Here is a 12,280-nt window from a genome sequence, read left to right on the forward strand (position 1 = left end):
ACAAGGGTATATCATAATACGTCCCGGTAATAGGCGTATAAAAAGAAAAGTAAGGAGAATGAATCTATGATACACGTCATTTAATCTGTTCGAAATTCATAAATCGATTGAGAAGAAAACAAATCTGGGTTACAAACTAAAACTGAGGGAAATGCATCAAATATATGAGAAGGAGTACGACACAACAGAAACACAACATAAAATGTAACACACGCAGAAACGAACTATAATATAACAAGGACCCCTGAACATATTCACTATTTAATGATTAAATATTGTTTCGTATGTAAAATTGTGTGCAGTACACATTTAGTCTTAGATGCATTATTTTCATTATTTGTTAATGTTGAACTAGCTGTCAGTAACTGTGAGTTCTCTCAGATCTGTTCTTAGTGTCTTTTTGCTGTTGAAATATACAAGTACCCGACAACGTCCACTCTATGTGTAGTATTTATGTTTGTATCCATCTGACGAGTTAAGCATTTTTTAATTGATTTTTATAGTCCTTTCTTGATTTGTAATGTTACACAAGTGTCACAGATTTAGGGGGTCCCGCCAACATGTTTAACCCCGCCACATTCTGTATGTATTTGCCTGTCCCAAGTCAGGATCATGTAAGTCACTGGTTGTCTATTGTTGATGTAGTAAATAGTTTTTGGACAAAAAAGGACGTTAGATTTCTTGTTTGAATTGTTCTACTTTTGTCATTTCATAGCTTGTTATGCGTAATGGGCTTTGCTCATTGTTGAAGGTCATACAGTACCTATAGTTGTTAATGTCTGTGTCATTTTATCTCTTGTAGAAAGTTGTCTCATTGGCAATTATACCACATCATTTTTTTTTTACATCAAAGTAAATATTGTCCGTCAAAAGTATTAACCATGAAAAAATGTTCTGCGAACACTATTTCATTCGGACATTTTCCTGTCCTACAAATGAACTTTATGCCAAGTTTGAGTACTTGCTTTTCATGTATTTAGTTTTGTCTGATGCTCGGTCCGTTTCTGTGTGTGTTACATTTTAATGTTGTGGCTTTGTTCTCCTCTTGTATTTAATGTGTTTCCCTCGGTTTTAGTTTGTAACCCGGAATTGTTATTCTCTATCGATTGAAGAGTTTCGAACAGCGGTTTACTACTGTTGCTTTTATTTGTCTACAAAAACTACATAAAAAATCTGTAAAGAAAGCATGTTGATGTATATGTGTGTGTCGTTGGGTTAATGTCTACTAAAATAAATACACCCATGCACTCAAGTTGAAGACTTTAAATATCTAGATAATCTTGGAACTTTGAAACTTGTTATGCGGTAGGGGTTTTGCTCATTGTTGATGGCTGTATGATGACCTATAATTGATATATTTACGTCATTTAGTCTATAGTAAAAAAAGAATTCTTGACAATATTACCAAAAAACTCATCATAGATACCAGGACTTAATTTAGAATATACGCCAGACGCGCGCTTCGTTAACAAAAGACTATTCAGTGACGCTCGAATTCAAAAAAGTTCAAAAATAAAAAGCCAAATAAAGTACGAAGTTGAAGAGCATTGAGGATCAAAATTCCTAAAAGTTTTGCAAAATACAGCTAAGGTAATCAAACCTGAGGTAGAAAATCCTTAGTATTTCCAAAACTTCCAAAATTGGTTAACAGTAAATTTATAAATATAACCATATCAGTGACAATTCATGTCAGCGCAAAAAGTGCTGACTACTGGGCTTGTGATACCCTCGGGGAAATAAATCTCCACCAGCAGTGGCATCGACCCAGTGGTTGTAAATAAACTCATCATAGATACCAGGACTAAGTGTAGTATATACACCAGACGCGCGTTTCGTCTACAAAAGACTCATCAGTGATGCCCAAACCAAAAAAGTAAAAAAATGCTATATTTACGTCATTCTGTCTATAGTGAAAATATATTTCTTGGCAATCTTACCCATCTGATTGTATTTATAACAAAAACCTATGAATAAGAAATAGATCTTTACACGTTTATTGATTATATAAAAAATATGTAATTTCATTACAAAATGTACAACAAAATACTTTGGATTTCTCAATGTGTGGTACAAAATACTCAAATCTTTACCACGTGTTCATAACCACCCACTTCCAACTTGTCTGTTTGTTTCAAACCGGTTTCTTCTGTCATTTAAGTTTATATCTGATCTGTGTCCTCTATCAAGAATTGTATCCTGTTTGTTTCTAAATCTACCATCTAAATTCGAGTTTTGTACTTCGTTAAAGAAATCACTACCTAAACTACCAACGAATTCTCCGCCTATTCTACTGTTTAAATTTTGGTTTCTACCTCCATCTAAACTATCAACGAATTGTCCGCCTATTCTGCTGTTTAAATTTTGGTTTCTACCTCCACCTAAACTATCAACGAATCCTCCGTCTATTCTGCTGTTTAAATTTTGGTTTCTGCCTCCGTTTTGCCACTGCGAACCGCCCTGCAATCTATCAAAATTATCTCCCCTGCCTCTATTGCAAATGTCAATATCACAGCCTCTACACCTGACGCCGTGTTCAAATCCAAATGTTTCTTGTATACACTCTGGTGATATTATCTGAAGAGTACATCCTACATCACAGTCAGGGAGTCTCTTACTTGGTAACACAACGGGTTCTCTAGGAATATGTAGTTGATCAGTCGGTAATCTAATGGAATCCTTTACCTTAATCACGTGAGCCCTTTTTATCTTTTTTTGATAGCCATATGTCCGACCTGAAACGATAAATCGGGAAAAGAATGTAAGTCAAAATAAATTTACATCAGCATTTTGTATAACACGTCTTATCTTAAATTTCTATAATTTTAAAAGAAATGTTAAATCAAATCATAAAGTTTGGAACAACAATGACGTCGCTAAGCTTTCTTACGTAAGCATATACTTTTAAACATTCGTCGATAATTTCGCAGAGAGGAGTAATAACAAAAAAAAAGACTAAAAACTTTTTGGAAAAAATCGAAAATATATATTACAATATTGCTTTTTCAGCATACATGTCTTGTATTTCATTTATTGTTAAACGTTGAAACAAGAGGAATGTTGTTCAAATATAATCAATCGAGTTTGTGTTTTGGTTTTGTCTTTTCCTCACTACACAACATCTTGTTATTGATCGTTCTTTAGAAGAATACATATATTGACTTATTTTTTTTTATTATAATTATTCCTCTTCCTAACGTGTACATTATCTAATGGTTCATTTCATTTACTTGTTTCGACACAAACATCAGAAATGACAGTAAAAGCAATTTATTTAATTATATTAATATTTATTTCATTAAAATTAAGTTTGCACATTCAATAACAAAATCTAATAGATCACACTTTCAAATGAACTTGGCGACGAAAATCATCAATGGTTGTAGCACAATTCTTTTTTATCTGATATAATTAAAGTACAATTGTGACGTGCTCATTGAACAAGACATTTTATTTTGATATTGCAGATTGACACGTATAAAGCATAAGTAGTATTTATAATTGAACTGTATTGTTCGTCTTATTTTTAATTTATGTATTCATCACATATAGTTGAGACTACTATAGAAGTCCTAGTATATAGAACAAATCAAAATAAAACGAATTTGCAGTTTTTATTCGAATTCTAGTATTTCCAAACATATTATATTTTTTTTTTATTTCAAATTATATGTTTAAACATTAAAACCTTTATTTGTTTTTATAATGAAGAAACTCATACCTTGGACTGTATAGAGAGAAACCAAAATAAGCACAAAACAAAGAAGAGACTGCATGTTTACTGTTTTAAAGTTATGTGCAGTCTGCTACATTTTCTTTCTTTTATACCATACAAAATGTTCTTATTCAAACTTATTCTATGTTGATTGGATTATTTTAGATGGAAATTATAAGGTGCGACGTCACCAAATTTGAGTGATAATGACACTTATATAGTCTTTGTGACATCTTTATTACTATTTTATGGACATTGGTGTTATAATTAGGTATCAATGATGTGTGAAGAATGACGTACCATAAATATAGTAACATACACAAATTTCCCAAAAAAATGCTTGTGTAACATTACTCGTTTAAAATTGGTTTATTGTCTAATAAATACAGTTGGTGTATTTACTGTCTGCTGATTGGTTAAAAGTATTACTTTTATTTTTAATGTTGTCAATTTGTATGACTACATGCCCACTCTGTAGGTGTGTATTCTTTACGCCAACATGTGTGTTTGTTGTAATTATTAATATGGATAATATAAAAAGTTCTATGAGCCTTTCTTTTTATTAAAAATTTATTTATAATGAATGGCAATAAAAAAAATGAATTTATGGAACCATAAAATTAGTTTTTGACTATTCACATTTTACACAATCCGCTTCATGAATTATTGAATGTTAAAAAGCAAGAAAAAACAAATTATTAATATCCTTAAATTAAATACATGTTAGTTTATCCCACATTGGCTAGAGGAATAGGGAAGGGTTCAGATCTCACAAAATATGTATTACCTTGCCTCATTTTTACGCTTATCCAAGCAGGAACCTCTGGTCTTTGTTAGTTTTGCATGTTTTTCAATTAAGGTTCATCATAACCTTTTGGCTAAAATGGCCGTATTTACACCCCAAATTTTACTCTGAGTACAGACTAACCTATACACCTGCAACAGTTTTAAGGGATGGCAGGAACTGGATATATAAATTTTAAATGCATTTTATGTTTCAGAAAATTATAAACTTTTCTAGATTTTGCTATCCATTTTTTTTTTTCGTTCCTGCAGAAGGTGCAAAAATTAACTAAGTGGTGAAAACGATTGAGAAGCTCCCCTCGTATACTCAATGTTGTGAGTAGTATTGATTTAAATGGACAATAGATGGACAATAGACACCTGTAAACAATAGGTGATTTAACAGGTTTAAACTGTGTAACTGAGTGGACCCTATCAAATGAAACTCGGGTGTTTGTTTATTTTGCTATCTTCTGCAGACTGGAAAAAAAATGCACATCTAAATGCAGGTAAGTTTTTAATTTTCTGAAACGTAGACTTCATATTACTTTTATATATCTAGTTCCTGCCATGCCTTAAAACTTTCCTGGATGTACCAGTTTGTCTGTACTCATAGTAATTTTTGAGGTGTAAACCCGGCCTTATTCTTCAATTCCTTATGATGAACCTTTAACTTTTTGTTTGTGTTCCAGGTTTATAAAGACATCTATTTTTGCTGAGTGAATACATATTATTTAGGGTCAAGCTGAAGCTCGTCTCCAGATGCAAAATATTGGTACTCCTAAAACTAAATACAAACGTTGACATACAAGGAATCAACGCTTACATCAGGTTGTTATGTTGCTTAATTTGAAAGAATTTCCATATTTTCAATGATGAGTTTTAATTAAAACAATATCCTTATGTTCATATCAATGTCGAAGACCTGGCTAACCCGTTGTTGATACTCTTTTTTTTTTGTAATTATTTTATTTTTGATGTTGAAACATGTGAAATTACATACTACAGTATTCGATACACATTTTAAAAATAAAGTAATACTTGATAAATCAATTAAGTCATATGGATACAATAAGATATAGATATAAATATTACAAAAAGATTTTGTTAATTAATCAAATAAATTAAATTGAAGCTGCTTCTAACAAATGCCATTTCTATATGTTCTTACATCTACATTTGCATATATAATATTTGAATAACAACAGAATATTGTTAACTGTTTTACTGTTTACAAAATCTTCAGACACACCTAAAATGACTTCTTTTGCACTGAAAGGCAGAAGAATGCCATAATTTTTAATCCAATCTATGACGGATAGCCAGAAGTTTTGTGATACATTACATTCCCAAAAATGTGAAAAATATTTTCTTTCATTTCTGAACAGAAAGTACAAAGTTATACTCTTGGGGAACAAATAGAACACCAACAGTTGTATCGACCCAGTAAAAGTGATAATGTAAACGATATCAAGTTCACTGCGTCATACTTATGTGTCTTCAGTGATGCTCGCGGTGTAATGATTGTAAATTTAAATCTGAGGCGCACGATGAAGAGCTGATTATATCAAAAATCGATATTCCTCAATACTTTGAATAATTTTATAAATTATTTACTGCAAATTTAAATCCCAACGTTTCCTTATTTACTAATATATGTTAGTGCCGAAGTACTGGCTTCTTGGTTGTAGATAACTCAGGGGGAAATAAATATGAAAATGAAGATCTGGTATACTTGTCAATGAGAAAACTCTTTAAAAAAATGACACCGGACGACCTTCAACAATGGGCAAGGTCGTGTTATCGGGATCCCAAACCAACCTTAACCTGGGGCAGTGGTATAACAGTACAACATAAGAACGAAATAGTTCAACAGTTGAATATTGCAAAACAATTTCTTTAATACATATGCATTCAGTATACAGCAAACGAATGTTAAACTTGAAATATACGAAATAAAGTGTCATTTAGTATATTCAAGATTATCATGATTAATTTGGATAATGTTATAGCAGATACCGCAAAGCGTGTTATTTTTACGGGTGTAAAATTTCGCGATTTAACGGTGATTCCAATATTTATTTTCTTATTTTAAAAACAAATCATAATAAACAATCATTTGATTGAATTTATAATAATTATATCATGTAGGATTCCCCAATAAAGAAACATTAAGTATCCCCTATATATTTAGTCCATAAGAATAACTATGATTTCTTTAATTTCAATATATTTTAACGAAAAAACAAGGTTCGTTACATCCAGTTTTAAAAGTACATTTACAGAGGTTTAAACACCCCAGGCCAGCCGCCTGTATGTGAACATTGTGTGAAAATGAGAAAAAAACAAAAGTAATTAATTTTAGCATCAATATAGAATGTCACGTTCCAGACGTCTTCAAAATATTATTGTCGTATATTTCTTTGATATTCTTTAATGCAGAATTATAATGTTACCCTGGCTTATGTGTATTGGTTGTTGAATAGTTAACGTGTTCTCAAGTGTCCGAAAATTAGTTTCAGTAGCAACCCACTTCAAATATGATTGAGTATGATACACTATGATAAACCATTTGTTCATTCATTAATACATTAATATATAATTGTCGATCTCCCTTTAAAGGAATTTTGCACATGTCATTGTTTAGAATTTTTAATAAAAACATCGATTCTACATATTCTCATCGTACAGAATTATCAACATATTTTCAAGAAATAATTCATTGTAAATAGTAAAATCACAGAAATACTGAACTTAGAGGAAAATCAATTTCGGAAAGTCCATAATCACAGGGCAAAATCAAATAACAAAACGCATAAAAAACGAATGGATGAGAACTGTCATACTCCTGACTTCGTACAGGCATTTTCAAATGTAGAAAATGGTAGATTAAACCTGGTTCTATAGCGCTAACCCTCTCACTTTATAATGACAGTCTCATTAAATTCCATTTATTTACATTGATGCGTTAAACAAACAGACACAATAAACAAAATAGTCAAAACATGGATAAATCAGTCATCATCGTATAACAATTTTAAAAGGAACAGTTTAACAGAACACAAACACATCTACTATCTACGAATACTTTGAGTGTCTGACGTCAGAAATTTGTATACGTCACATAACTTTGTCGTTCAATGTGCATACTATAGTTTTAAAAGTTTACATAGGCAATGTAAGCCTACAGGGTTCTATGTAAAGTATTCTATGACATTATATTAAGTATAAAGTGTATACATGTATGGCCTAATACAATCAACACAACAAAAATGAAACTAATGCGGATCCAGGATTCCCAAAACGGGGATGGGGACTTAACAAAATGTGAGTGGTATATTTCAAAAGTATGGATAACCAATAAATGAAAGAACACAGGAACCAATGTATGTCTCCCTCGTCCATCTCTCTTGATAACGTGAAGAATAAAGATTTCCCAAAACAATAAAGATAAGCGTCACAAGTGTATGATATGCTTTTCTCTCTTTCAAAGAGTAAAACACTAGTTCCCTTCAATATCATATCAGACATATCTATAATCTATCTAAACACTGAAATGATGTAAATCAGTCATCAAAGTTTGATGGAACTGCTGAAAGCACGTTTGATTTGTTTTAGAGCCTAACCCTCCCGTAACCTGAGACAGTGGTGTAACATTACAACATATAAGAACGAACAAAAAACAGTTGAAAAAGGCTAAACACATCAGATGAATACAAATAGAAATTCTACACAAAGTGGACGTGGTCGGGTACTTGTATATCCCAACAGCAAAAAGTAACGAAGTACAGATCTAAGAGTAAGAAAAATGGAAACCATTACCTTTTTTGCGAATAACATCGTATAACTCCCATAAAGTTAGGAACATCAAAAGGGAGCTTATTTAAACACTTCACCAAATTTTCACATTAAGTGCTAAAAGCTTTTTGATTATTTGTCGAAAACTAGAAAATACCCTGTCGGGTTGAATATTACAGGTGAAATATGTAGCATGCAAAGATAATTCATATAAAAAGAGGTATGAACATACAGAACTTAATTTGTTTTGATGATAATTTCATCTTATTTTTAACATATGTGTCAATTTTAGGTTTTCTATGCCCGTACAGATTTCATAGTTTGTCTGTTTTATTGATTATTCCTCTGTCAACAAAACAATATGTCAAAGGATTTGTAACTAAATAATATACTCCAAGGGAAGTTTTACAAACGTCCTCAAAAGATTAATCATGCTTGCGTTTGAGTTAATTGCGAAAAGTTAACACATTTACTGTTCAATGACAAAATGCATTGGTAAAAATTGTGTACATAATTGTGTGATAACTAAACAGGTGTTTGCAACCAAACATTGCAAACATTGTTTCATAGTGTAAATTGTATGCAGGACATCTTTAGTCTTAGATGTATTATTTTTTTATTAGTTGTTAGTGGCTTTGCAATAGCTGTCAGTAACTGCGAGTACTCTCAGATCTGTACTTCGTATCTTTTTGTTGTTGGGATATACAAGTACCCGACCACGTCCACTCTGTGTAGAATTTCTATTTGTATTCATCTGATGTGTTTAGCCTTTTTCAACTGGTTTTTAAAGTTCGTTCTTATATGTTGTAATGTTACACCACTGTCTCAGGTTACGGGAGGGTTAGGCTCTAACATGTTTTATCCCGCCACATTCGGTATAAATTCAGTGGTTGTCCTATGTTCATGTGTTACTTAAAAAAAACGTAAATTTTTTGGACATTCATTAGACCGTTAGTTTTATCGTTTGAATTGTTTTATATTTGTCATTGTATAGCTAATTATACGGTTTAGGTTTTGCTTGTTTTTGAAGGGTGACCTATAGTTGTTAATTTCTGTGTCTTTTGGTCTCTTGGGGAGAGTTGTCTCATTATCAATTATACAACATATTATTTTTACATTAAAGAAAATATTATCCATGAACAGTATTAACCATAATAAAAAAAGAAAATGCCAGCTTGCACTATTCAATAAATGACATTTTGAAATCCTACAAATGAATCTAATGTCAAGTTTGCCTACCAAACACTACTTAAAAATGTTTTAAGAAAACTGTATAAGGATGTATATGTGTGACGTTAGGTTAAAGTCTATTGGTTTTAAACCTCATCTAAATGTCATAACAAAATGATTGTACTCATGTACGCAAATTATAGACTTAAAACATCTAGACTATCTTCGTTCTTTGAAACTTGTTATTGCTCATTGTTGAATGCTGTATAATGACCTATAATTGCTATATTAACGTCATTCAGTCTATAGTGAAAAAAATGTCTTGGCAATATTACCAATCTGATTATTTTCATAACAAAAACCAATAAGTAAGAAATAGATCGTTACCCGTTTATTGATTATATACAAATATGTCATTTCATTACAAATTGTACAACAAAATACTCTGGATTTCTAAATGTTTGGTACAAAATACTCAAATCGTAACCACGTGATCATAACCACCCACTCCCAACTTGTCTGTTTGTTTCAAAGCGGTTTCTTCTGTCATTTGAGTTTATATCCAATCTGTTTCTACTTTCAAAATTAGTATTCTGTCTGTTTCTAAATCTACCACCTAAATTCGAGTTTTGTACTTCGTTAAAGAAATCACTACCTAAGCTATCAACGAATTCTCCGCCTATTCTGCTGTTTAAATTTTGGTTTCTTCCTCCATCTAAACTATCAACGAATTGTCCGCCTATTCTGCTGTTTGAATTCTGGTTTCTACCTCCACCTAAACTATCAACGAAACCTCCGCCTATTCGGCTGTTTATATTTTGGTTTCTGCCTCCCCCTAAACTATCAACGAATCCTCCGCCTATTCTGCTATTTATATTTTGGGTTCTGCCTCCATTTTGCCACTGGGAACCGCCCTGCAATCTATCTAAATTATCTCCCCTTCCTCTGTTGCATATATCAACATCACAGCCTCTACACCTGACGCCATGTTCAAATCCAAATGTTTCTTGTATACACTCTGGTGTTATTATCTGAAGAGTACATCCTACATCACAGTCAGGTAGTCTCTTACTTGGTAACATGACAGGTTCTTTAGGTATATGTATTTGATCTGTCGGGAATCCAATGGGATCCTTTACTTTAACCACGTGAGCCTTTTTTATCTTTTTGTGATAGCCATATGTTCGACCTGAAAAGATAAATTTAGAAAAGAATGTAAGTCAAAAAATATTTACATTTGCATGTAATAATACACGTCTTATCTTTAATTTCTGTAATTTTAAAAGAAAGATTTAATCATCAAGTTAGGAACAACGACGACGTCGGGAAGCTTTTTACGTAAGAATGTACATTTGAAACTTCGTTAACGATAGTCTCACCGTATCGAAGAGAAGAGCAATAACCAACAAAGTCGTTAAAAAGATGAATATTTTTGACAAACTCAATAAATGTAACATAATTGTCTTTTTTGGCATACATGTCTTTAAGATTTCAAAGTATTTTATATAGTGTTATATTTTGAAACAATTGGCATGCTGTTTAAACACAAGAAACCATTTGTGTTTTGTCTTTTCTTTTCCTCGCAATAAAACATCTTGTTATTGATCGTACTTTATAATACATACATACATTCACTTTATTGTTTTATTATAATTATTATTCGTTTTTCGAACGTATTCATATTTATTGATTCATTAATTTCAACACAAATATCAGAAATAATAGTAAATGAAAAATATTTATCAATTTTGAATTCATAAAATTGAGTTTGCACATTCATTGATTAAATCATTTAATAGATCACACTTTTAATTAAATTGGGTGCAGAAAAATATCTATGGTTGTACCCACGTTTTTTTTATCGAATACAATTTAAATACAATTGCCGGGCGCTCATGGAACAAAACATTTCAATTTAATATTCCAGTTAAAAACGTATAATGCATAATCAGTGCATACATTTTATTATGTTAATGTTATAGTTTTGTCTAGTAAAGGCAAATTGTCCAATTGTTCTTTTGTTCCATTGTTTATTTTTTAGTTACTCGACACATATATCTGGAATTACTATTCATAGTGGTCCCAGTATATTAATTTTTTTACAAAAATACATATTTATCTTTTCAAATTCTATTATGTTTGTTTCTACAAATTATCTGAATGAACTTTAAAGCCTGGATTTATATTAACTAAAATGAAAATCATACCTTGCACTAAATAGAGAGAAACCAAAACAAGCACAATACAAAGAAGAGACTGCATGTTCACTGTTTGAAAATTATGCCCAATCTGCTAAATTTTTCTTCTTTTATACCTTATAGAATGTCCGTATTAGAACTTATACTACGTTGATTGGATTATATTAGATGAAAATAAGATGTGACGTCACGACATTTGACTGATAATGACACCTTAATTGCCCATATGTCATCTTTATTACTTTTTATGGACCCATTGAGCGAATACGGTGTCATATATATATATATATATATAGTAACCTACAACATTGGGTGTTCAAAAGTAACGTATTGTTCATCTATATTGTATAATCAGTCGGGTTTTTTCCCCAAGTGTTTTTCGTACATTTAAAATGCAAAACGTTAAAAAAAACAGGTTATGAAAATAACCTTCAATTTACACACTAACATATGATGTTAAACCAATCAAACACAATAATGTTTTTTTCTCAAATCAAATATGTCAATTTGATACATGTCTTAAGATTAATCAATACGTGTATGCCTACAAACTGGACTATGTCTTCATTCATTGATACCGAGGCTTTATGCATATGAAAAATAATGTTTCTTCTTTAAT

General features: G+C 31.3%; 2 protein-coding genes across 2 annotated transcripts; both read right to left on the reverse strand.

Moving 5' to 3' along the window:
• Positions 1-1,978: 1,978 nt before the first annotated feature.
• Positions 1,979-3,879, reverse strand: LOC134684651 (uncharacterized). The gene is made up of 2 exons (XM_063543956.1): positions 3,719-3,879; positions 1,979-2,732 (listed from the first exon to the last, which is right to left on the reverse strand). Exons 1-2 carry the CDS (start codon positions 3,771-3,773, stop codon positions 2,098-2,100), a joined length of 690 nt encoding a protein of 229 aa, XP_063400026.1. The 5' UTR covers positions 3,774-3,879; the 3' UTR covers positions 1,979-2,097.
• Positions 3,880-9,855: 5,976 nt separating this feature from the next.
• On the reverse strand, positions 9,856-11,792 carry LOC134683490 (uncharacterized). Its single transcript, XM_063542800.1, has 2 exons — positions 11,671-11,792; positions 9,856-10,652 (listed from the first exon to the last, which is right to left on the reverse strand). The coding sequence occupies exons 1-2, from the start codon at positions 11,723-11,725 to the stop codon at positions 9,958-9,960; spliced, it is 750 nt and encodes a 249-aa protein (XP_063398870.1). The 5' UTR covers positions 11,726-11,792; the 3' UTR covers positions 9,856-9,957.
• Between the last annotated feature and the right edge of the window lie 488 nt (positions 11,793-12,280).

Source organism: Mytilus trossulus, chromosome 9 (genome assembly GCF_036588685.1).
Source record: "Mytilus trossulus isolate FHL-02 chromosome 9, PNRI_Mtr1.1.1.hap1, whole genome shotgun sequence".
Classification (NCBI taxonomy): Eukaryota; Metazoa; Mollusca; class Bivalvia; order Mytilida; family Mytilidae; genus Mytilus; species Mytilus trossulus.

Bases quoted from the DNA above. Each gene is read 5' to 3' on its own strand.
- LOC134684651 (XM_063543956.1), bottom strand. From the start codon at position 3,773: ATGCAGTCTCTTCTTTGTTTTGTGCTTATTTTGGTTTCTCTCTATACA. The intron at 2,733-3,718 runs GTATGAGTTTCT...TTATCGTTTCAG, and splicing joins TTCTCTCTATACAGTCCAAG to GTCGGACATATGGCTATCAA.
- LOC134683490 (XM_063542800.1), bottom strand. From the start codon at position 11,725: ATGCAGTCTCTTCTTTGTATTGTGCTTGTTTTGGTTTCTCTCTATTTA. The intron at 10,653-11,670 runs GTATGATTTTCA...TTATCTTTTCAG, and splicing joins TTCTCTCTATTTAGTGCAAG to GTCGAACATATGGCTATCAC.